This window comes from Clytia hemisphaerica, unplaced genomic scaffold, assembly GCF_902728285.1.
Source record: "Clytia hemisphaerica strain Z4C2 unplaced genomic scaffold, Clytia hemisphaerica genome assembly, whole genome shotgun sequence".
Classification (NCBI taxonomy): Eukaryota; Metazoa; Cnidaria; class Hydrozoa; order Leptothecata; family Clytiidae; genus Clytia; species Clytia hemisphaerica.
This window is the reverse complement of record NW_027104391.1, coordinates 561,303-587,000: the sequence shown is the minus strand read 5'-3', so window position 1 is coordinate 587,000 and position 25,698 is coordinate 561,303. Positions and strand designations below refer to the sequence as shown.

Below are 25,698 nucleotides of genomic sequence, written 5' to 3'. Positions count from 1 at the left end.
TGGGCGTTTGCGGGCGAAATTTTGATTTAAGGATTTGTAACGTCGCCCGTGACCAGGCGCAAAATAAACTTGCCGTGAGAAATAAATTACAGACTCAAAACAAAGCTCTTTCATGTGATTTTTAATGTCTATCATGTTTGAAATAAGACAAAACACAAAATAAAAAAGATTTCCAGAGTATAAAAAAACATTTTCAGGAACTCTAAACATAAATTTAATGATGCAGTTTAAAATGTTTTTGGTCAGTAAAATGTTCACGATATTGTTTACTTTGAACCCGTTGCACGTTGCACTGAAATCCCTACAGCCGTTCCAGATGGACTTTGAGTTATAAATTATGCATACTTATGGCTCTAGAACCCTTTTGTTATTGTGTATATATACTTTTGGATCGAAAAAATCAAAAATTAAGGGAACAGAGACAAGGAGCGAAAATCTCTCCCCCGCACACCCGGGCGTTTGCGGGCGAAATTTTGACTTAGAATGGCTCCGCCCGCACACGCCCGCAAATGTGTGGGAATGTGCGGGCGTTACCCAGGGTCGTGAAACAACTTCCATGGGAATGATCTGCAGTAACACTGCTACCATTTAAGTTTAAGGAGTTTTCTGGAGCGGCTAAAAACACTATTTTTCTCTCCGCAAATTTCCAGAGCTCATCCAGTGCTTTCGGAGCAAGTGATTTTTAACACGCTCTAAAAAACCGTTTAAACATGGCTACAAAAAAATTTTGATATGATGGTTCAGCCATTAATGAAATTTGAGTTTGTCACATTATATTCGAAAGCATCACTGGTCGAAATATCAAAAAAATGAAAAAACATGAGGTTTCACTTCCATGAGTCGGCTGATTTTTTTAAAATATGCGCTTGTGCAGTTAGTTTTCACATGATTAGCACAGTGAGCGTTATTGTAATAATATTGTGGATATCTTGCTCCGGAACATTGGAAGTGCTCTAGAATCTTCTTAAATTCCGGAGCACAAAAAAAACTTTTGTAGAAACTTTTTGTCCCACTTTTGCAGAATTTTAGCGCAAGTGCTTGCATACAGAATTGGGTACAAAGTACAAATATGTGTTTCCCATAGATTTTGTATATATTCAAGAGTTCAATTACATCTGTAAGATAATCCATTAAATTAAATTAACCCCTATTAATAATAGGTTTTGGGTGGTTAGAGCAAGGGGGAGGAGATTTACCTGTTTCACCCCTTAAATTTCTTTGATCCTTCTTTTTTTGGCACAGAAAAAGCACCCCTCTTAGTACAAACAGGATTAATTATTTATATTCTTTCAACTGCAGTGACAGAGTCGTTGGCAATAAGAAGATCAAGGACAAAGTTGAAGTTGCAGTTATTGGTGGAGGATGTGTTGGCGCAAGTATCACATACCATTTAGCAAGACAAGGCACAAAAGATGTTGTTTTGCTAGAAAAATCGGAATTAACTGCAGGATCTACATGGCATGCGGTAAGAAAATACCTTTCTAAATACCAATGAAATGAACTGAGGGAGAAAGGATAGCAAAAAAATTACATCGCTACTGACTCTTATTAAATTGCATTTCTTAATGGAAAAGTTTTGGGGCGCCATTGTGGACAATATTCGAAGATCGAATTATATATGCTAAACTCAATTTCCGTGGTCATTTTTTACATATATATTCTAAAGTCTCAAATGTTTATTCTGAGTTTGAACTAAACATGCTCAACTTTTTAATATTTTATCTAACATTTCAAAATTATATTTTGGTAGATATCTTTGTTTGAATGGTTAATTGTTTTACAAAATATATATTACATAATACATTGCGCAAAAAAATTCTGCAATTTTCCCGATTTATTATAAAAATTTTGCCGGTTCCTAACTTTGGTAGGCAAATTCTATCTTGCCCAGGCAAACGTGGCTTTGTCGAAGTTGAGTGAGTGTAGTGAGATTGAAGGCTGAACCATGAATGATGCTTAATAAAAAGATTTCAAATTCTTCCGCCATATTTTCTGATTACTGATTACATAGCTATGACGTAATCTTTATTTGTTTGCGAAAAGTACCCGGAGGCCGAGTAAAGATCAGGGAAATCGGGAAAACTCCACGCAATGCATTATGTAATGAATATTTTGGAACTGAACAAAGATGAACAAATCATAGCATTATCACATTTGAGAGTTTATTATGTATATCGAATAGAGAGGATTTGTTTTTAGACTCGGTATATATTGTGAAGATCAGAGATCTGACCTCAAGGAGAGAAAGTGTTGAAAATACTAAATAAAATAAAGATGAAACATAAAAAGGCACTAATATTTTTATAATTATACGTTTTTTTTCCATTTTTTTGAATTTTTCTAAATATATAAATCAAACTAATCAAACATCCTGTCAAGAAATGAGAATTTTGTGCGAAAAAGAACCAACAAACCAATAGACATAAAGTTTAAAAAGCCAAGCAGAAAAACACAAACACCAAAACCCACTCAAAAACCCAACCAATGCAATCTGGAGTCCCTGACTTGATATATTTCAAACTTAGAATAAATATTTGAAAGTTTAGAATATATATTTAAAAAATGACCATGAAGTTTAGCATATATAATTCGAGCTTCGAATATTGTCCACAATGGCGCCCCATAGATATCAACAAACTTGAATTATCTCCTTTTGTGCTTCTCAGGCTGGATTGACAACAACGTTCCATCCTGGAATTAACGTCAAACATTTGCATTGGTACAGTATGAACTTTTATCCACAATTGGAGAAAGAAACAGGCCAGGTTTGTACATTTTTGTGGAAAAAACTAACAGTCAAGTAAAACTAAATAAAAACCTTTTTCTGTAAACATTCAGTTATGAGGACCAGGATTGTTTTTCTTATTATGAGAATTTCAGGCATAACTTTTTCATTTCTTTTTACAAATTAGAGGATATTTTCTGGACACTGTTTTACAACTGAGGCTTGATTATAAGCACTTCATATTTTTAAGATTGTTGGATTTCATCGTCCTGGTAGTATCCGTATTTTATCAACAAACGATCGGGTCAATGAGGCTAAATATCAGTTGAGTAGGGGAGGATGGCACTCTGCCTACATGAAGTTTATGAATCCAGACGAAATTCATGAAATGGTACCCTACATGAACATGGATGGAATTCATGGTGGTATCTGGACGCCAGGTTCAACTTTTTGATCTTTGTTTTTCTTTTATTATTTAGCAGTAGAATTCAATAACATTTTGTACCATGATAATCATATTATCTTAGGATAAAAGACTCAACAGAATTAGATTATACAAACAGTTGTGGGCGTAGTGCAAACAAACTTGAGGACTATCCTTTTTGGACCTACCCCAGAGGTTCTTTAAATTAACCTGTGTCTTTCAGTCTGTCTGTCTGATGCAAGTTTTTCTCAGGATTTTATCATTAGCAAAGCACAAAGATGCGTATTAGCAATGCCCAAAACATGGCCAAGTCCAATTTTGGAGAAAATTTTTTTCCGGCCGAAAATACCCTCAATATGCCGGAAATTGCCGTTTTTGCAGATTTTCATTGGACTTTTCCTAAAACCTAACATGTGACGGAGCCTGATTTGAAAAAAAAATTCTGGACTAGTTGTTGCATGACTTTGAGTGCAATACAAGAAATATCAGTAAAATCTTGGAATGAGTGAAATATTGAGTATTGCCCAAGAAGATAACTAATTCATTATCGACTCAAAAAAATTGTACTGATGAATTTGTTTTTGTTTTTGTTTTCAAACTACTTCTGCCTTTTTTTCTGAGAAGTTTCAATGTGCATTGTGCTTGTTTCAATTTAATTGAACATTATGGCAAAACCTTAGAATGTCCTTTAAGAACAATATACACAACTGTGCATATTAAAATGTTCTTAAGACTTCAAGTCTTATTTGTACTTTACGTTCTTATAACTTTTTATCATATAAATAATATTACATGCAAGCTAAAATGTCCCTTTTCTAGGTGATGGGCATACGGATCCTTACTCTTTGACACAAGCTTTTGCAATTGGTGCTCGTAAATGGGGAGCTGAGATCTATCTATCATCACCAGTTGAAGGTTTGACGCAAAAAGAGGATGGAACTTGGGACGTACAAACTCCTCATGGAATGATAAATGCTAAACATGTTGTCAACGCATCAGGTACCGTAGTATTTGAAAGTGTACAGAGTTTATGTATCTGGGGATACCAGGGCGACAGTAAATCAAGTTGACGCAAAACAAAGTCGATAGTTGATGTACAACTATATTGCCTTTGCTCAACAAAACAAAACAGATGACGGTATTTTGATGTTTTTACCGTCGTCGAACAAAGTGGATGTCAATTTTGGCAACATGTCAACTTTGCTTTATACTATCTCGAATACATATACTCGCTTGTTAGTTGGAATGCATGGAGGATTTTCATGTTTGGTTAAGTTACGTAATTTCTACCATTATGGGAGCAAACATTCGAATCGGTAGAGGTGATTTCTTATGCAAATCGAACGTTTGATTCTATAATGGCGGAAGTTACGTAACTTAACAAAACATGAAAAACCTCTAAACCCTCTAAACCCAGAAATGTTCTCTTATTTTTAATTCATGGGAAGATATGCCATGTTCTAGAGTCCGCAAAGCCTTAACCTACCTCCTTTTTGTACCTATATTTGGCTTATTTCCCTTTCTCTTTTTTGTAGAAACATTGAACTTACAGGTCTGTAGGCAGGTGCAAATAGTCTCTTTGGATAAATGATTCTTTGAAACATATGATTCATGCATATCAAATCCATTTTTTTTGCATATGGAAATAGATCTTGATTCCTATTAGGCACTTCATACTGCAAAGTTTTAATCCTTTCCTTTGCTTTGTTTAAATGACAACGAAGAATTGATTTTCAGATATGTCAAATTGTTAAAGAGTTTGCTAATTTTTAGATATTATGTAATGAATGGTTTATTTTCAGGTTTCTGGGGACGTGAGATTGGTAAAATGGTGGGGGTTGAACATCCTTTAATTCCTATCCACCATCAGTACTTGGTAACTTCCACCATCCCTGAAGTGCAACAATGTAAACACGAAATTCCAGTAATGAGAGATTTGGAAGGTTCTTATTATTTGAGACAAGAGAAACAAGGCTTAGTGGTGGGGCCTTATGAAAGAGCTGAAAAGATGAGACTGCAAGATGATTGGTAAGTCCAGAGCATGGTACCTTAAAGGAAGAAATTTTGGCGGAAAGTAAATTTGGCAGATTAGGCAGATTTGGCCAGAATCTGCCAAATTAAGTTCCCACCAAAATTTCTTTTTTCTGCCATCCGCCAAATTAAATTCCCGCCAAATTAAACTTTTTGAAAGTATGATCTTTTTTAAGGTGTTTTTGCATTTTTTTGCTGTTTTATGCCATTTTAAGGATAAACTTTTCAGCAAACGCCAAATTCCCGCCAAATTAAGTTTTTTCGTCTATCTGCCAAATTAAATTCCCTCTAAAAAACTTTTTCGGCCATCTGGCAAAATAAATTCCCGCCAAAAGTTCTTCCTTTAAGGTATTTCCTTTGTTTTTGATGTTTTTAAGTGGATTGTCAATCGATGGTCTGTGCAATCGAGCACTAGACAGAAAATAGTTATATGTCGATCCGACTATGGTCGGTAGCGTACGGTCATGCTCTGACTTTCAAAATTTTGGAGTTTCAAACTTAAAGAAGTTTTTACTTTAGTGACGTTTCTTTGAATGGAGGATTGATTATTTTACCTTTTTTGGAGCTTGCTGATATTATATAGAGTTTATCTGGAGTCGAAATTGAAATTTTCAAGTGTTTGTTGGATTACCTTTACATCTGTCAAGGAGAAATATTACAAGGATGAAAGATATGAGCAAGTACTGAGGGACTAATAGTACACGTTTGTTCATGATTTCAATTTTGAAGACGAGATAAACTTATAAAAACTTATTATATATTTGCATCACTCAAAGTTGGGAAATATTTTTTCTCACTCAAGAAGCACTTTTTCTCTTATACATTGAATTGGAAAAAGTCGAACGTTTTACTTTTTCGAGATGAATCGCTTCGTCATTTTAATGATCTTAATTGTTCTTGATGCATTCGTACACACTTCGATAATCGATTACGTCGTTACAAAAAAGAATGAATCTTTTTGTAAACACAACCCATCGAAAATCAAAAGAATGAAATCGCCTGTTAGTTATTACACAAACTCTGATGCAACTTTCAACATCGTATTATCTGGTGATATTGAAATCAATCCCGGTCCTGCACCTAAATGCACTAAGTGTGATAAAGGAGTTGGAACTAACAGGAAGCGCCTTCAATGCGTCAAATGTCTCTGCCTTACCCATGCATCATGCTTAACGCTCTCCAAATACGAACAAAAACATATGACATCTCGCATCGTTGTACAATGGACATGCAGTGATTGTACTTTGACTGTCCTACCCTTCTTTGGTTTGAGAGATTTGAATTTCGATGAAAGTTTTTCAAATGAGGAACTTGTTATTGAAAACACTCATCTAAATTATTGAATGAGAACCGTAATTTGACTTCGATCGCACACAAAACGCTCAGTCGCTTCTTTCTACATTCACCGAATTCTCCACCATGTTAACCCTTCATCAGTTTGACATCATTACCGTCAATGAAACATGGCTGCAAGATAACAAACAACAGCTAGAATACGTTGAAATCGCCGGTTACACTCCTATCTTCAGACACCGAGGTAGTCGAGGAGGCGGTGTCGGTATCTACGCCAAAGATCACCTCCATTACCAACCTCGTAAGGACTTAACCAAAAATTCGACGCTAGAAATTCTCGCTGCTGAATTCCGTGGTCGAAATAAAAATACACCGTATCTTCTTGTTACCGTATACCAACCAAATTTCAAAGAAAAGGAAAAGTTACAATGGCTAGATCAATTTGAAACCACGATCGCTGAAATTTGTACCAAGTGGAGCGGAATTATTATTCTGACAGGGGATATGAACTTCGATCTCATTGGTCAAGAAAAGGAGTCGACCAAGCGTTACAAAGAACTTCTGTCATCATACAATCTATTTCAACATGTAACGAAACCAACGAGACCCAAAACACAAACCCTCATCGACCATGTGATCACCAACATACCAAGTAAAGTCAGCTTCACCGACGTATTATCTACAGATGAAATAAGTGATCACGACACCCCCTACATTCTACTTAAATCAAGAAAGAACGTTTTGAACCTCGTTACAAATTCATTCGTGACGTCAGGAATCTTGACATGAACTCCTACGTCAATGAGATTTCTAATCTACCATTCAGTATCGTATATGCTTTTGATGACCCTGAAGACCAAATTGATATCCTTAATAATCTGATCCTCAGCTGCATCGAAACCCATGCCCCGTTAAAACGCATGAAATTAACACGTCCAATCGCACCATGGATGCGTGATCCAGCAATCGAAACTTGTCGAGCTAAACTTGAACTTATTCGTCAGCAAGCTCGAATAGATCCACGACTCAAAGCTTTATACAAAGAGAGGCTTACTGAGTATAAAAAGACACTGAAACAAACCAAAAATAACTTCTTCAAGAAATCTTTATCGTCTAAAGATCCTAAAGCTGTATGGAACACCATCCATCGAGTACTGAACAACCAAAAGTCAAGAATCAACCACCATCCCTCCGAGATGAATGAATATTATAACAAACTTGCTTCAGAACTCACTGGTAAACCTAATGTAGAAGCAACGTTACCACCCAACCTTGAGGCATTGAATGACCAAACCTCGTTCAAAATCCAACATACCACGTATGATCAAGTAAACCAAATTTTAAAGAATATAAAGAATGACTGCTCTTGTGGCTCTGATAACATATCTATCAAGTTTGTTAAACCAATATCAGAGTTCGTCACATCACCACTCGTTCACATTATTAATAATTGTATCGACAAAAAAATCTTTCCTCGCCAATGGAAAGTGGCTCGAGTATGTCCAATTCCAAAGATTGATTCACCTATAAAGATCAAAGATTACCGTCCTATATCCGTACTTCCTGTACTTTCTAAAGTATTCGAGAGAGTTATCTTAGTCCAACTTTGCAAATTCATCGAAGACAAAACACTTTACCACCAAACACAGTCTGGATTTCGTAAAGGTCACTCCACCACAACCTTACTCGTAAAACTGAGGGATGATATCAAGAAAGCGATGGCGAAAAGTGAAGTTACCATATCCATCCTAATAGACTACTCAAAAGCCTTCGATACTATTGATCACACCAATTTGCTTCTGAAATTACGAGACATGAATTTTTCCATTGATTCTCTGCAGTTATTATCGAGCTATTTAAAAGACAGAAAGCAATATGTCCAAGTCGAAGATAAAACTTCATCAATTAAATCTATGTTTTTCGGAGTTCCACAGGGTAGTATACTAGGCCCTGTGTTATTCAATCTATATGTCGTTGAACTTTCCGACCAAATATTATCCAGTAGCATTCAGTATGCCGACGACACCACCCTCTATCGGCACTGCAAAGTTAGAGACTTATTGCAGACTATCAAGGAAATGGAGAAAGATGTCGAAAATCTTCGATCCTGGTCGAAGGATAGTAATCTACTTTTTAACAGTGATAAACTGCAACTTATCATCTTCCATTCAAATCGTATAAGGAATTACCCAAAGAATCAAAGTCTACTCTTTCGATGCTCTGGGAAATCCATCGAACACAAAGTCAATGTCAAACTACTTGGAGTTCAACTCGACGAAAATCTTACTTGGTCGACACACATAAACGGTATCATTAAATCATCTCAAGGCACCCTACGCTCTCTTCGAAAATTCAGTCGTTTCACACCCTTTAGTGTACGTAAAACACTTGCTGAAACATTGATACTATCAAAACTGAATTACAGTAATGTTGTCTTTGCACAGATTCCGAAATACCAACTTGATCGGCTACAAAAAATTCAGAACATAGCAGCTGGTTACGTTCTATCGCGATATGCTACCCTACACGATGTGATTGAATTAAAATGGTTACCTGTGAAAGAGTATTTTGAGCTCAACACATCAAAAATTGTTCACAAATCCCGTCGTGATGCTAACCACCCCCATTATCTGAAAGTTGAGTTTTGTGATCAAAGTAAGGGTCTTCGATCCACAGATAAAGAATCTTTGGTCAAAGTTGTAAATGATGGCACTTTCCAATGTCAGGCACGATGTTATGATGATTTGCCGGAAAATATTAAATCTTTAGAAACTCTAGATGAATTTAATTCAGAGGCAAAGAAATTTTATTTTGACAAATCATTAGCTCGCTCTTTGTCTCTATGATCATATTTTTTAGCTTAGAATTCTGTCCTTTTTCTAGGCTCAATTTTTTCTACCAATTTATGTCACTATTACAACACTTCGACCTTTGATCCCCAATTCCATTCTTACATTACTATCCTATTCTAGCAATCTTATGCCTATTTCAGTGATTTGAGTTTTGTGTTCTCTTTTTGCTATTTTAAGTTAATAATTTATCTTAATTTATCATTATTTTATTTTTCTTAGATCTTAGATTAACTAAATATTTTTTTTTTTTTTTTTTTATCACAAAAATTTTTGCTGCTTTAGGCAGATATACACATTTAGACCTTTTCAACCACTTTAGACTCTTTGCCCTTTACTCATTATACTCATTACTCAACTCCGGTAGTTTCACTACTCTCAAGTCTTCATTCTAGCCTCGTTTAGCCTCTGGGTCGTTATAATCCTTTTTAAACTTATATATTTAATAAAAATTTGTAACTATTTATTCTATTTATTCTTTTGTATTTTCATTTTCATTTTTAAGTTTAGGCGGAAGAGCAATTTGTACAAATTGAAGCCAAATAAATGTGAAATAAAAAAAAAAAAAAAATGTTTGAAATATTTATAATGATTGGAGTGATTCACTCCCCTATAGTACTATGATTAGTTGATAGGCTAGCGAATGAAAAATTAACTCGAATTTTGGATTGTAGGCCCTGGCGAATTCTTAGGAACCCCTTAGGAACCCCAGCGCATTGATTACTAGCGTGAACATGTACTTTAGGTGGTGAACCTAATTTTTAGACTTGAGAATTGTAATTTTTTTTGTGCCTTGGACAAAAATCTCATGGTTTAATCAATCTTCTAGGTGGGATGGAGTACCACCTGGTTTTGGTAAAGAACTTTACGAAAGTGATTTAGATCGTATCATGGAGAATGTAGAAGTTGCAATGGAGAGATTCCCTTGTGTCAAAGATGCCGATATTGCTAGTGTTGTTTCTGGTCCGATCACTTACACACCTGATATCTTGCCCATGCTTGGCCCGATGCCAGAAGTTCATAACTATTGGTGCGCAATCGGATTCGGTTATGGTGTCATCCATGCAGGTAAAGGGGCTAGACATATCCAATATTGGACTCTTCCAGAAGAAATTTGAATATGGGGGTGGAGGATATAACAGTTTTTGGAAATGTATCCCCCGGACAGCAGGTGTAACCCCTGGACAAGCAACCGTTGACCCCCTGGATAGTCAAAATTACCCTCAAATAGAGCAAAGTTACCCAAAAATAGAGCAAGTTTACCCCCAAGGGCAAGGCAAATTTTGTAGATTTTTCACTGCCCTCCGGACACTATTTCCTCCACCCCTCATGTACGGAATTTTCTGGAAGAGCCCATTGTATGTTTTAGCCTCACTTTGATGATGGCTGGCTTCTCCTTGCAGAGGATGCCCGAATCTGTATTGACTGGTCTAGGAGTCGTCTCGTTAAAACCGCCTGACGCTGCAGTTAATATTACCCACTAGCTTGTGAGACGCTGACACACAGTTTTTCGGGTCAAGTGCGTTAATTTGGCGTGAATCATTAGGGAACAAAGCCAGCGCACTCTCACCTCAACGATGTATTGTGAAATTGATACCTAGAACAGTCACCAACATACTTATCAAATTTCTGTCTACCCAATTCCCCTCACTTGTCAAGCCTAAGTAACTGGCCATTTACTGGCTGAACTGGCCTTTACAAACCTGGGCGTAAACTATACCCACCATCTTTGATTGGAGTTTTTTAAGTGATACCCGCAAAGAAGCCATCACGCGATAGATACTAACGTCAAATGGCGCTCATCACCACAAGTATTCGAGGAAAAGTAGATCTAGCGCTCTCGATGCATGTACAACGCTTTTGAGTAGTGCTTACATTAGGGTACCACTTAAAAAAAAGGGATCCAAGATTTTGGTTTTCAGGGATTGAGAAACTACCTCCAGGGTTTACATATGTAAAGTTCAGTGACTAGCTGCATAAACAAATAATGAAATACGAATATGAATCTGTATTAGGTCTCTTAATACGTGAATGAAAAACTTAAATATTGAATATAACAGTGTAAAAAATTATAGCCCAATGGTCGTAAAGTCATATTGTTTTGAAATCAAAATACACTTTCGAGAACACAAAATATCACTTTAAAAGGCTTAGTGTTATAAGCGTGAAAATTAAGATTATTAAGTTTATTCATCTGGTGGTTGTCGACGGAGCCTGGGATGAGGGAGTCTAACCCCTTTTCTATTCGCGCTAGACATGGGAGGTCGAATGCTGAGGTGGAGTGCCACTTCCACTCTCAGCTCCCAGTAACTCACCGCCTAAATCAGATTACTCAATCTGAGCTACTCATTGGCTGAGTTCGCCATGATCGGGGATCGAAACCACAACCATTAGATTGTAAGGTGAATTCTCTACCGACTGAGCTACCCAGTCACAAGATAAACCCGTTACTTAAAGGTTTTAATTTTACATAAGTGCTGCCGTTTCATATCAGACACATATTTCATATCAGAACAGTGTCTGCCTATTGATATTATGCTGATATAAGCAGAAAAATGTTTTTCTTTTCGTCTTTCTGACCAATCTTGCTCCACATCCGTGTCAATCCAATGTGAAAAAGCTTGCGAATTAAAATTGATGAGTAAGCAAACGATATTACTCTTATTTAAAAACAAAACCTTTAGTTCGTGTTTTGTTATACAGGTGGAGCTGGTAAATATTTAGCTGATTGGATTCAAAACGGTGAACCAACATATGACTTAAACGAGTTAGACCCAGGCCGCTACGGGAAATGGACAAACCGTGAATACGTTTTAGCTAAAGCACGTGAATCATACGGGTTCAATAATTTGGTTGGATTCCCTAAAGAAGAACGATATGCTGGACGGCCAATGAGGTTGAGCCCTTTTTATGAGGTTAGTAACAGTGTTTTAAAAGTTATTCCGTCTCAGACGGATTTGCCGTTTCAATAAAGTATAAAAAAGAGAATTTTCCGTCTCAAAAATTCTGCACAATTCACCCAATTTTTCAAGAACATGTTGATTTGTAAAAATCAATTTTCCGTCTTAGACGAAAGACGTTGCTTTGATCACTGAAGAAGTAACGTGAAATGTGAAGGTGTAGACTACATAGGTTGTTTTTTTTCCTCGAAATTTCCTTAAAGGAAGTTTCGATAAACTGCTTTTTGAATAATGTTTTTTCCGAGCATGGATTTTCTTTCTATCTTTAAAAGCATATCTCTTATAGAAACTAAAAGCCGCAGGTGCCCAACATACATTTTCGGCCGGTTGGGAGGTGCCCAAATGGTATGCACAAGATGGCGATGATGCTTCGTACAAACCAAGTTATTTCCGTACTAATTGGCATGAACCAGTTGGCCGAGAAATCAAAAATACGATGGAGAATGTTTCTGTTGCCGATATATCAGCTTTTGCGAAGATCAGTATTAAGGGAAATGGCGCCACTAAATTTTTAGATTACATGGTTGCCAACAAGTTACCAAAGGTATGAATAGTTTTAAGGTATTCCTGATTGCAAAATATTGTTCTTTGTAATGTGTCCCAACAAAATTTTATGTAAAATAAAATCCTTAAATCTCGTCAACTTATAACTGGGGTTAGAATGATTGAAATAAGATTATAATGATCTATTCAATTAATAGATATTCAATCCCAAGATGGTTGAAGAAGGTGTTTGTCCGTTATTTCGGGATACACTGTATCATTGTAAATTAAGATTTTACCCGCCGAAAACCAATAAATATGTTTGGATAGTTACCAGCGAGAGTTTCATTAGTAAAATTTCATCCAAAAGGAGAAATACGCGATGGTGGTAAATTCGCGGATTTCATGATTTTTTTTTGATTTGATGGCTAAACCTTTTTGGAAACTTTTCTACCTTAAAAACTATCCTCTAGATCCATATGACCCTTCTTCGCAACCTTGAATTTCTTTAGATATTTTCAATAATTTTACATTTATATCTCACAGATTGGTAAATCGAACGTCAGCCATATGTTATCACCCAAAGGAAAAGTATATGCTGAAGTCACCGTCTCTACATTGAGTGATAATCACTATTACGTCATCACTGGGGGTGGTGTTGAATACCATGATATAAGGTAGGTGGTGATTTAAAAGGGCGGTAATTACCATTGACTTTAAAGCCCCGAAGGGGCTACACCCGAAATTCTTGGATGGGAAATGAAGCCACCTATATCACATCTAAAACGCATGGCCAGCGTGATTTTAACAAAGAGTGCGATGTAAAAAACCAGCTTTTAAATATTCTTGTTTTTTTGTTTTCAAATTTGTAGACCCTTGCCACTACGCTACTGCAATTAAGCCAGTCAGATCAGCTTGTTGTGGACCCCTGTACAAACAACACAGAATTTTAAATCTGGTTCTTTACATCGCGCTCTTTGTTCAAAACACACGTTTAAATTGAATAAAGTCTTTTGAAGTATATAAATTTTCTGGCATCCATATTTATACCAATTCAAATTTCCCAAAACCTTCTTTTCAGGTGGCTTCAAGAGCATGCGCGAAATTTTTCGGACGTCCAAATCACGAATGAAACGGACGATTTCGCAACTCTTTCCATCAACGGCCCCAAATCTCGTGCTCTGTTACAGGAACTCACTGATTCGGACGTGTCCGAAAATGGATTTAAATTTATGGAAAATAAACATATGAAAGTGGGTGGTATCGATGTCCTGGCTCTCTGCGTCTCTTACACAGGTATGTATATTGTGGGGATAATATATAGAGATTAAGTACTACAACAAGTAGGAAAACAAATGTCGATACAGTGCTCCATACGTAAGTAGAGCTTTTCAATATATATTTCAATTTGTTTAAAAATTAAAAAACACACTACTGCCATGATCATCACGCATTAAGCTTGAAACTGGCAGTAGTGTGTTTTTAAATTTTTGGAAACAAATTGAAATATACATAGATTAAGTACTAAATAAAATCTTCGAAGTGTCTAAAAATCGACTCGAGTAAGGCTTTTCTGTGCGACTGTAGTGCATAGGTAGAGCATTTGGGGTGTGTAAAGTCATAGTCTCGAACCTCGGCCTGGTCTTAGCATAGACTTTGTGCTTAGAAATGGTACTTGATGTCTCTCATTTTGATGCTCAGCAGTTAAAGAGAATGATAATTTGAAGTAAGAAGTAATTGTGGTGCCTTCCCCTATCTTCAGGGTAGATAGTTATCGCGGGAGATAGTTAGCGTCCAGGTCGCCTCCGACTGCGGTCGCATAACTTGCTTACTTAAAAATCTGCATTTCCGACAACAGAAGAATGACTAAATCGTAATAAATCATCCAGGACCAATTTAGCTCTGATTTTGACGTCGTATCTTTTGAACCAATAAGAAGCCGTCATAGGCTTGATCTCAAAGATATATCATCGTGACCATAAAATTTTCTAATGGTTGGTTTTTAGGTGAACTCGGCTGGGAATTCTATGTCGCCAACGACCAAGCAAGTGCCCTCTATGACGCCATTATGGATACAGGGCAGAAACACGGGATTGGTCATATAGGTGGTTACGCAATCAATTCGATGCGTTTAGAGAAGGGATTCAGACTTTGGGGTGCTGAGGTAAGTTGAACACGTTTTTATTCGAAATTTCTTTTGATATTGGCTAGCCGTTCAACTTTCTTTAATAAATTAGGCTTCGACAATAGACCTTATCAGAGTTTTTGATTTTTCTAAAAGTGAGATTATTTTCGAGGAATTCCTAAGAGATTTCTATTGTAATACCCCCGAAACAATCTCACAATGCATCGCTTTTTTAGAAAAATCAAAAACTCCGATAAGATCTATTGTGAACGTTCTCATCTCGTGTATATTATTGCATAAACACAAAACCTCAAAATCAATCTGTTCAACATTGCGGAAAATCATTAAAAATACAAGTGAGTTTTAATGTAGTTTTAATGTAACCTCTAAGACGATCTTTTACTAGTACTAAGAAGAGGTCTATCGAGCTGATTCGAAAACCTGTTTAAACCAGTTTTTAAGTACCCTTTTATCTGTGTTATCAAGGCCATCATACTCGAAATAGACTCGTCTATCTATCTTATGGTTTTAACGAATAATTCAATAAACATACACTTTCTAATATAATATGATTTCAATCGCAGACACTTTCGAGTAGATTAGCAGATAATGATGACGTGTTTCGAGTCCTTTGTATAAAAAACTATATTGCAGTATCTCTATCAGCTCTAGCCTGGATATCCAATCTTTGAAATTTCAGAAAAATAAAATTATACCTCAATATACAAGGTTCTGAAATTACAGCTTGATCTCCCTAGAGAGTGAAAGTGCAAACCCATGTTTCCAAAACTTTCCTAACCAACCCAGGGCAGCCAAAGAGAAATTAATTAAAATCAGCTTTATAAAGTTTAAAATCATTTATAGCATCTAAAAATTACAAGTCCATAAACAAGTCTGCATGCATCACCATGATCAACCAAGTTTTCTTGGAAAATGAACTCGCCTCTGTTTTCTTCTCATTCATGTTTTCATGTAACAGAAAGCTACGTATCTTCGCTAGAAAGTGGAGGGTTACCCTATTTTTGTTGCAGAATTTCTCTGCGTCATGTAGATAAGCCCTTACGGCTTTAGCGGAGTGAGCGCAAGCAAGCGGATTGCATTCTGATTTTAGAATGAAAATCGGCCAGTCGCTTAAGGGAGACCAAGAAACAACCAACCAAACAACGAAAACTAGGCTGTGAAATAGTTTAACGCCTGGATATTCAGGCTACATATATTGATTAACTATTTTGAGTCCATTGTATTAAAAATGATTATTGCAAGAAATTTGCATAGATATCTCTATAAGCTCGATAGAAAATTACTGCACGGTTATTTTTATCAGCGCAAGCAAATCATAGTAAAACATAAGGCTTTGAAGGTCAAAATATTAAGAACAAGTTGGGAACATTTTCAAGCTTTAAGGACTCCTAAAGCGTGCGAATTTCTTGTTCAATTACTCGAAGATACTCACAAAATTATTAGATATGAACATTATTTTTTACTCAAAAAGTTAACAACTCCAAACTTTGGAGTCCAAGGTCTTCAAAAATTTTGGACGTTCTTATAGAAAACGTGTATCCATCAGGCTCTTTGGTGTAAAGTAGTGTCATTATATTGAAATAAAGCATTGAAATTTGCAATTCGACCCTCGATTGCAATTGTAAATAAGCATGAATGAGAATTTCGTTAATGGAAGGCCTAAAAAAAATTTGTGAATTTTTTTGGAAATTTAAAACTTAAATCTTAGCGTAAAAGCTCGATTTTTAAGGTTTTTGAGTACTTTCAGAAAGCAACTTTTTTATTTAATTGAGTATAACATTTGATCTGAGGAACCGAATTTAATAAATGACCCATCAAAATTTAAGTTTATTTTTCTTCTTTCCAATGAAATAGAAACGGTTTTTTGAAAATTTTTAGATTTCGAGAAAATTAGTTTTAAAGAGAGAAACTTTTTTGTGGCGCACCCGGTATATTATTATTCGTTTTAACTAAATGTTATACTTCGAAATCACACGAACAGAGTAGACGGGTCTCCCAGCTAGGAGTCTTAAGACATGGACTCGATATTCTGGGCTAATTTTGAACGTATACACGTCATTCGGGTTAAGTATAACTTAAAGAATTGTAATCACTCTAGACAATGTTATCATCAGTTGCATGGATTGTCCAGGTGGGAAAATATGTGCGGAGTTTACAGCCGCTGTGGCGGTATACGGAAAAACTCAAAAAACCCGTTTGCAAATTTTCTTCGGCTTTTGGCTTTTTTCTTAAATAGTGATTCGTCTTTATACTATAACATAACAACTCTATAATAACTACAGACACAACCCGTTTCCATATCAACGCTTTTAGAAAAAGTTTGTATTTGATTTCTAGATGAACATGGATGTGAACCCGTATGCTGCTGGTCTTGACTTCTTCATCAAATTGAAAAAGGTAAAAATATTCTATTCTTTGAAACTTTCGAACCCATAACTAGGTTTGAATTTGTTGTCGCGCGTCTCGACTTCGACTTTGAGTATTACTCATATTTAAAATACCTACCCTTTCTAAGTTCCTTAATAAACATCGCCACCCGGTTATTAATTTTCCCGCTATCAATACCTGAATCGCTCTAAATGGTTTTAGTATATATACCTTATTTTGGAGTTTTTAGTGTTGCAATTTCCCACCCCCTACCATTCGGGACTTTAGAGTACCTCAATAAAATTAGTTTTGTCGTAAAATTGAAAAGGGGTGGAAGATAACACATAAAAAGTAATCTTCGTCTTCAAACGTTCGCTGCCAATATCATTTAGTAGAGGGTTTAAAATATCAGCAGTAATTCAAAGAAAGGGACATAACTTGTGTTACAGCAAAAACTTTCATGTTTGTACATTAGGAATTTACGTAATTTCTGCGTCGATTGGTATATGATTTAAAGGCATCTGAAGCAAAGGTTAGACCGCTGCAGTGAAACATTCGATAAAATTCTAGTAGCTGGTCGAAAGTTAGATTTCTGAAAAAAAAGCTTGGCAGTGAACGTGTTAATAAAACTTATCAAGACGTTTTTGTAAAATCTTTCCAATGCTTGAAATTCCGCTTTTCTTTCTACCTAGGGCGACTTCATTGGTCGTGATGCATTGATCGAGTCACGAAAGACGATCCCGACACGGCGATTGGTTGCCATGGTTGTAGACACGGACAATATTGATCCGGAAGGAAACGAATCTATTTGGTACATGGGAAAAGTAAGTACTATTTGTTTTTAAGTCCTTATTGGGCTTTTCCAGAAATTAAAATTTAAATATGGGGGATTGACGATATAACAGACAGACAGGACCGCAGGTCTAGCCCCCCGGAAAAACATTAGTTGACTCCATGGACAAGGCAAATTTTGTAGATTTTCACTACCCCCTGACACTATATCCTCCCCCAATTATTTGAAACAACCCGCAGCTTTGACCCAATATATTGAGGACGGTAAAAAAAGCTGATTCAATGTCGTTCTCAGTCAGAATCTAGACAAATCAAAAACTGACTGTTCTGCTGCAGGAAAACAGCATACTTATTTTTGCTGGTATAATAAGTTAGGGGGGACTCTAACTAGAGATAATCGTGAGACGATAGTGTACGAATCGAAAATCAATTGAAATCTTTGGGTTCATCCTCTAATATTTATTTCTTGTCGATATCGGTAGGGCTAGGAGATAAATAAAGCCCATTCTTTGTTTTGGTTGCGGTTTTTCAACGAAATCTTCAATCTTTGCATATCATATACTGTTGAAAAGATAATCTAGAGCACAATGATTTCTGAGAAAAATAATTCAGAAAAATATAGAAAATGAAGAAGAAAAAAATGAACTTTTTATTATTTGGCGCTATAAACTTCATTTTTGGTTCAGAGGTACTTTGAAGCTTATTAATCTCAACTATATAGTTATTTTTCCCGAAAAGTTCTTGTGTTGAAGGTTACAGCCTCTAGAACGTAGCTCGTTGGAGTAAAAAAAACAATATGTTTTACTCCAACGAGCTACCGAGCTTTTTTGCTGCTTTACACTCCAACTGGCAACCTTCTTAGGCCTTTAACTTTCTATATGCATTAACTTTATGTGAAAAACAAGCCGGCTCGTTCTAAAAGATGGATTGTATGATTTCCATTGTTTTCAAGAAGCTGTTTTTTTCATCGCTTTAAACTCCTCTGGTTGAACAAATATGAATAAGATTTACTTTATTGATATAAAGAGTATTTTTGCTGTTGGGCAGAGCAAGAATATTATATGGCAGAGTTTTGGTGGTTGACTCATCAGCGAATTCACCTCTGTTATAATATTCCCTTTAGACTGCAATGTTTGAGAAATAATTCTGAAAAACTTTAATTTGAGAAAAAGGGAATATATAGAATAGAAATAATTTATTATGAAGACAATTTTAAGAAAATATAACAAAAAGAAATTAAGGATATCCAGACGCGATGTTGCCTATTGGAGCTTGGCTCTTTTAGTGCTCGGGTTTGTGCTCATGCGAGCGGAGCGTTTACGCGATTGCCTTTGGAAGGTTGAGGTGTCATTTAATGGTGAGTTTGAGCCAATATGACGATCCCCCGATTGGATCGAATGATACGAGTCGGAACTGTCAGATGACATTGCCGAAGCCGATCGCTCAGAGCTTAGTTTCCTTAACGAGCTAAGTGAGTAACAATTGTCCGTTCCTGACGAATATTCCGAGGATTCGTAGCTGCTAGTGGACATTGCTGACGACGACTGGTATGAAGGTTGCTTCTGGAATAAGCAAAGTGAAGAGCGTTCGCTCGCTCCTGATACTCTTGTGAAAGACGCGGTCGAATCTGACACAGCTGAATCCGATGACGCTGTTATCGAACTGTCAGCTGCTCCTTTTGCCGGCTTGTCACGGTTGACGAAGTCCCGAATCGAACAACTCTTTAAAGAACTGTGAGAGGAGAGCGATGAATAAACTGAAATAGCTTTGTCACTCTCCTTCACACTAGGGCTTCCAACTTTTATGAGCGCTGATCTTCTTGGCACGAATAACTGTTCCGCGTCGGCCACAGAATCGCTTGCCATAAGAAAAGCTTGGACTTTAAGCGGCTTGCTGAAAAAAAAAATAAAAAGGATGATTAAAAAAGTTTACAAAGTCAAAAATAGGGTCAGCTTCTGAGTTTGCTTTTTTATAATTATTATAGCGCCCAATAAATGTATCATGACCCATTATTATACCAACGTTCATCAGTAAAATAAGAGTTTGGTGCAAGTGGCTCTAGGCACGAGATTGCAAAACCTTTATACTCTCTAAAAGGCAGAAGGGACTTGATTTGGTTAAAAAGAATATCTTTCATGGACAAAAATAAATGTCTTCTTCCCATAATATTGTCCTTTTTCAGTTATTGTGAACTGAGAAAGTTGTTTCAATCATCGACAAAACAAGTCCTCTGGTATCAACTTTACTAAATCACGTCTTCAATTTGTACTGTCATAAGAATAGTTACCTGGGGTTAATTGCATAGCGATTTCGACCTTCATTATGAGCAACATAACAATTGAATGTTTCAAGCTCTTGTACCGTTGGCTCACGGTCGGTGAATTCATCCGAGTCTTCTGTGTCCACAATTCTGTCTTCGTTGTCGGTGGTTGTTGACGTGGAGTATTCTGAGTAGCTCTTAAGCAATTGGCTGCTGAAAAATATAATTTTGATAGAGATAAGATTTAGATTTAGGTCCTATATGATTTTCTTATAAGCATGACGTTTATAAGCACACCCTGGATTTCGTAAAAAATAAGCATAATTATAGCTTGATTCCAAAGTATACTTTAAACATAGCTGCTTTCCAAAAAATATATGCTTATGAAAAAAAAACATATACATCCATGGACATTTGCATTTTTAAAAGATTGAAGCTTTCCTCAACCCTAAAAACAATGTGGGAAATTCCCAATACATGTATGGGGTGCTTAGTATATTTCTTTATACCTTTACCCGCAGCAGTAGTAGTAGTCCATTATGAATCGGGCATAGCAGTTTAGATGATTGAACAGAAAAGTGAGAATGATTCTTAAGTTTTGCTTTTCTGCTTGCTTCCTAAGGATGATGTGTACTATCTTTATTTACTGAGTGAGCGAGTGAGGTCAAATAAGAAATCAAGCTTTTCTGAGCTGAAGGGAACAATTAAGTTTTTCATTTGAAGAAAAATAGAGGGTTTTACTGTTTTGTTAAGCTACGTAACTTTCGCCATTGTCAAAACAAACGTTTGATTTGCTCAAGGGTTCCGCCTCTACTGGTTCGAACGTTTGCTTCCAATGGAAGAAATTACGTAACTTAGCAAAAACATGAAAATCTCTAATACCTTTCACTCAACCGTCCAGTTTGGGAGGAGCTGTCATGTGTAATGGTAGGCTCCATGTATTGTCTCTCCAGCGACCTGAATGAGCCATTTGAATCTGTAATCGAGGCTTGGTTACTGCTCGAGCTTAATCCTATAGATTTGAGGGAATCGGGCGAGTTTTCCCGAGAAGTTGTTTGTTCCGATCTATAGGATGCCCGAGAGTAAAGACTGGGAGTCTCAATTCCGCTCCTTGTTGGTAAGGTTGCTGAGTTGCCCAGGCTGCCGTACGATTCACTGTAACGACTTTTACGGCTTTTGCGTACCGACGAAAGAGAGGATCGGGTGCTTCGGCTCCTTTTCCGATGATGCCGATAGGATTGACGACCATGATTGTCTTTGTCGCTTTCACTTGACTTGTCGTCGAATTTGTATTTCCTCTTCAGCTTGCGTGCTAAGCACTCATCCCTCTTGCGCACGCAGTTATAGCGGCCGCGCTGTTCGCTAGGGATACCATCTGAAGAAGGGGAATGGTTTTTAGAGTAAAAACTGGTACGGTCGCTAGATTGAGACGACTCGGTGCCTGACTCAACGTCATACTTTGGACGGAGTTGATGTCCTGTCCAATAGCCGTCGTCGTCGTCGTGTGACGAGTCGCTCATGTCTCCGTCGCTTTCTTCGTGCGCTAAGAAATACACTCTCGCAACCTCAGGCCCAAAGATTTCATGAATCTTGAGGAATACTCTTGGATCTTTGTCAGTGTGGAAAGATTTTTTGATTTTCTCAACCAGCAATGAATGCGGCACCTCAGTTTCATGTCGAATATTGATTTGATTAAGAATATATCTTTTCGCCTCTGCGACACCAAACGTTTCGTAGATACGAATAAATTCGTTGGGATCCTTGCACCCGCTGATCGCACGTTTGGCCAAACCAAGATCCCAACTTGATCCATGGTCATCGCCCGTACGAGCACTAAATGATAAAAATTATATTAAGATAATCATATCCATTAATTAAATGCAACAAAACGGAGGGTTGAAGCTTTCTGTAACTTGGAATTACAAGAAAAATTTAGAATCTAAGAACTAGCGCTTCAAATCGCCAATCCTTCCAAATGTTCTGTTTAATTAATAGATAGCCGAGCTGGCTGGCCGTGAGAACAATCGAAAGGCTGTCTGAAAGTCCTCTAAGTTACTGGGCCATTCACGTAAAATATGGATTATCTTTCTAACTTGATGTGCATGTAGCCAATATGTGACTGTCATACGCGCGTAACCTCGATCAAGGGACGGCTTTTAACCGCATTCGAATTTCATTGTGAAGGTGGATTAAGAATACTTGGAAAAGCCCTTATAGTGAGAAAACGTCAGTGCTTTTATAAACGCATTTATCCCGTTGAAATCCCTTTGCATGTTTTTCAAAAGCACGAAAAACTTTTAGAACTCCCCAAGCAGATACTTAAATTAAAGAGCTACTAAGAAAAATCAAACTGTGAATATGGGATCCTTGAATGTGACATTTCATAACATCGCAATTGAAAGTGTTGCTGTATCCATATAAACTCAAGAAAACAAAAAGAAAAAAAAAACTTACTTTTAAATATTTCATTCTCAACCCTGACGATTTATGTTTTATCCTTTTTGTCTTTTTTTAGCCTGCATTGTAAACCTCTATTGAATTTTCTGTACTGTATAGGTGTATAAGAGACTCGTTCCGCTAGAGGATGAGCAGAAGCCTAGTCTTTTTTGTCTTTTCAAAACAAAACATTCGAATATTATATTGAACAAAACATTCGAATCTTGAACAAAACATTCGAATCTTGAACAAAACATTCGAATCTTGAACAAAACATTCGAATCTTGCGCATTTGGTCTTCTTTTTTTTCTCAATCGAACGTCTTTTGACCAATGAAATCGCTAGAATCTTATTGATGCGGGGAAAATTACTAAAGAAGACTTAAAAGATATAAATGAAAGATGCTAGAAAAAAAATACCTTGATTGACTGCCAAAATATTGGGCATCGTGTCTTGACAAATTGTTGTCGTCCATCATGATAGATAATATTCTGTATCAATACGAAATAAAAATAATCCACAAATTCTTTATTTTTATTTCAAAACACGTCTTCTTTACTCGAAGATCGGATACAGAATGAAAGATTTTACCTTTCAAACTTTTATTTGACGTCAGAGTTTTTTTTTAAACTTAGTATGACGTTACAAAAAATAATGGACGTAACCGTGGCACTGGAGGCACTTTTTCGCACTAAATTTTTGCACAGGTCTTGATTATGTTACAATTTTTTTATAAGAACCCCCCCCCCCCCCCTCTAGGCCCGGGGAGGGGAGTTCTTAGACAAAAATTGGTGCTGGGTATGTGCGGACGGTAAGGGTCACTTTTTCAGCAAAAATCAGTCTCTCTAAGGGTCGGTTAATGGAGGTCCCATTGACATATATACCCCTCATCCGCAAACCCAAGTACCCCTCCCCCGGGACAAGAACCTGCAGTAAAGCTTTTGTTACCTCTCGGCTGTTCTGATTTTATCGTTTCTGTAGTCTCAATTTCCCTTATTTTAAGGGCAAATTGAGGTATTTAAGGCTATCTATAAATTATTCGATCCTCAAATTATTTATAATTTAGTAATTCCATTCTAACACTCTTCATAAATTGTTCTTGTTTTTTATGCTTTTTGAGCTTCATTGTTCTTATAAAATTATTCTTACAAAAAAAAAACGATTGTAAAGATTAAAATAAACACCCCCCTTCGAATAAACGCCTCCCCTCTAGGTGGGGCGTTTATTTCTGACAAGCAATTGTTATTCATGTGAAGATTCGAGAGATTTAATCACTTTGGTAATGGATTCAAAACGAGGCAGTCGTTACACTCAAACTAATTTATGAAAACGCTAATCAAAGTAGTTCCGACCATTGAGTTTCTCAAGCAAGAAAAAGTCCTTAAGTTTGCCGCCCGTATTTACAAGTTTTGTTTGAAAAACACATGGGTCAGGTGTTCTGGATAAGTGGCTTTATTTCACATCTAGAGGTTTTGGATTTAGCTCCTTCGGGGCTTTGAAATCAATGGTTCTGACCTTCAAACTCTTGTTTTTCTTAATTAGGTTGTTGGCAACACAACTTCAGGTTGCTATAGTCATAACTTTGGTACCAGCATCTGTTACGCTTATGTTCCAACGTACCTCGATCCAGTCGGTAGCCAATTAGAAGTCGAGTTGGTGGGCAAGAAGTACAAATGTACCATCGTTGAAGAACCTTTCATTCCAATGGAAGCATCCCGAAGGAGAATGAAGAAAACTGTTCAGCAGTGTATGGATGAAAAACGTAAAGAAATTGGATTCTAAAATAATCCTGGGAACTTATTTTGGTCAGTCGGGGTTAGGGAAAACTGTATACCAGATAATAATTATTACATCAGCATGATATTTACTGTTTTGAATGTTAAATGTGAAGTTGATTCTTTTGGACCTAGCAACAGTCAAAAAAATTTTTTATTCGGATTATGTTAGGGTCAAGGTTCCCATCACGTTATGAGAACTCTTTCTATTTTAAAAGCACGTTGTTAAAATTTCTTCCTTCCCAGACGGATTTCAGTATGAGAAGAATGTTTTCCGTCTCAAAATTCAGCAACGTTTCAAGAATATGCGTCGATTTGCTGTATAAAATCCATTTTTAGTCTCGGACAAAAGCCTTGTTTTGAGTATAGTAAAAGTTTACCTTCCCGAAAGGTTCTATGAGAGTTCCATCCTTTTGTATATAGTTTATTTTTAGGGTTAAATAATTGATTATAGGTTAAAGGGAAAATTAGGCAAAATTATAGGGAAAATATAAATTTTTTTGTTGTTGTAAATAAAACTATGATCGGAAATATAATTACCAAAATTTTTGTATTTTTTCAGTCAGGTAATTTTTTTTCTATAGCATCCGAAAAATAGATTTAGCTGTGAAATTTTTTTAGCAGACTTTTTTTATATAATTTTTAAAGTTCAGTTGAAAGATTGTGCAAAAAGTATTTCCTGTTGTTATTCTTTTTCATTAGTGACAAAAATCTTTGTAGCGTAATTGTTCGCACGGAATTTCAAATATATAGTGAAATCTCTATAACTCGAACAAGTTTTCTAGTGCCTTCTGTTAATAATGTCCTATAAACCTTACTACATATCTCGGAATTTCCTTAACTTGAATAAATTTGTGCTCTCCGTTCGCGTTCGAGTTATAGAGACTCCACTGAAGAAAAATAAATAGCTTCAAATAGGATGTGATACGGAGGAGTGGTACACTTTGATAAATCAGGCTTTGAAAATTTCTACAATTAGCCAATTTCCTAGGATTCGTGTTTATTAGCATACACATGATATTTGTGGAACGAGCTAGCGAATAGTGAGTGGAGCATCCTTTGCCAAGATCCGCATATGCAAGATTTAAAAATTTGGTTGAATATGGTTGATCCGATCGAAAAGTCAATTAGGCTACCACGTGAAATATCACCTTTGC

The 25,698-nt window shown here is 36.5% G+C and overlaps 2 protein-coding genes across 2 annotated transcripts in view; one reads left to right on the top strand and one right to left on the bottom strand.

Annotated features, from left to right (window-relative positions):
• Nucleotides 1-25,147, top strand: part of LOC136819913 (dimethylglycine dehydrogenase, mitochondrial-like) — a 28,646-nt gene extending 3,499 nt beyond the window's left edge. Inside the window, exons 2-15 of the mRNA XM_067076154.1 lie at nt 1,300-1,465; nt 2,667-2,765; nt 2,976-3,165; nt 3,969-4,148; nt 4,952-5,177; nt 10,152-10,390; nt 12,026-12,237; nt 12,569-12,826; nt 13,312-13,442; nt 13,847-14,061; nt 14,772-14,929; nt 17,249-17,308; nt 17,971-18,102; nt 24,309-25,147. Coding sequence (XP_066932255.1) covers nt 1,300-1,465; nt 2,667-2,765; nt 2,976-3,165; nt 3,969-4,148; nt 4,952-5,177; nt 10,152-10,390; nt 12,026-12,237; nt 12,569-12,826; nt 13,312-13,442; nt 13,847-14,061; nt 14,772-14,929; nt 17,249-17,308; nt 17,971-18,102; nt 24,309-24,548 — 2,506 coding nt within the window. The 3' untranslated portion in view covers nt 24,549-25,147. The remainder of the gene's footprint in view (nt 1-1,299; nt 1,466-2,666; nt 2,766-2,975; nt 3,166-3,968; nt 4,149-4,951; nt 5,178-10,151; nt 10,391-12,025; nt 12,238-12,568; nt 12,827-13,311; nt 13,443-13,846; nt 14,062-14,771; nt 14,930-17,248; nt 17,309-17,970; nt 18,103-24,308) is intronic.
• Nucleotides 19,141-23,513, bottom strand: LOC136819914 (dentin sialophosphoprotein-like). The gene is made up of 4 exons (XM_067076155.1): nt 23,186-23,513; nt 21,213-22,163; nt 20,358-20,543; nt 19,141-19,963 (listed from the first exon to the last, which is right to left on the bottom strand). Exons 1-4 carry the CDS (start codon nt 23,242-23,244, stop codon nt 19,333-19,335), a joined length of 1,827 nt encoding a protein of 608 aa, XP_066932256.1. The 5' UTR covers nt 23,245-23,513; the 3' UTR covers nt 19,141-19,332.
• Nucleotides 25,148-25,698: the final 551 nt, after the last annotated feature.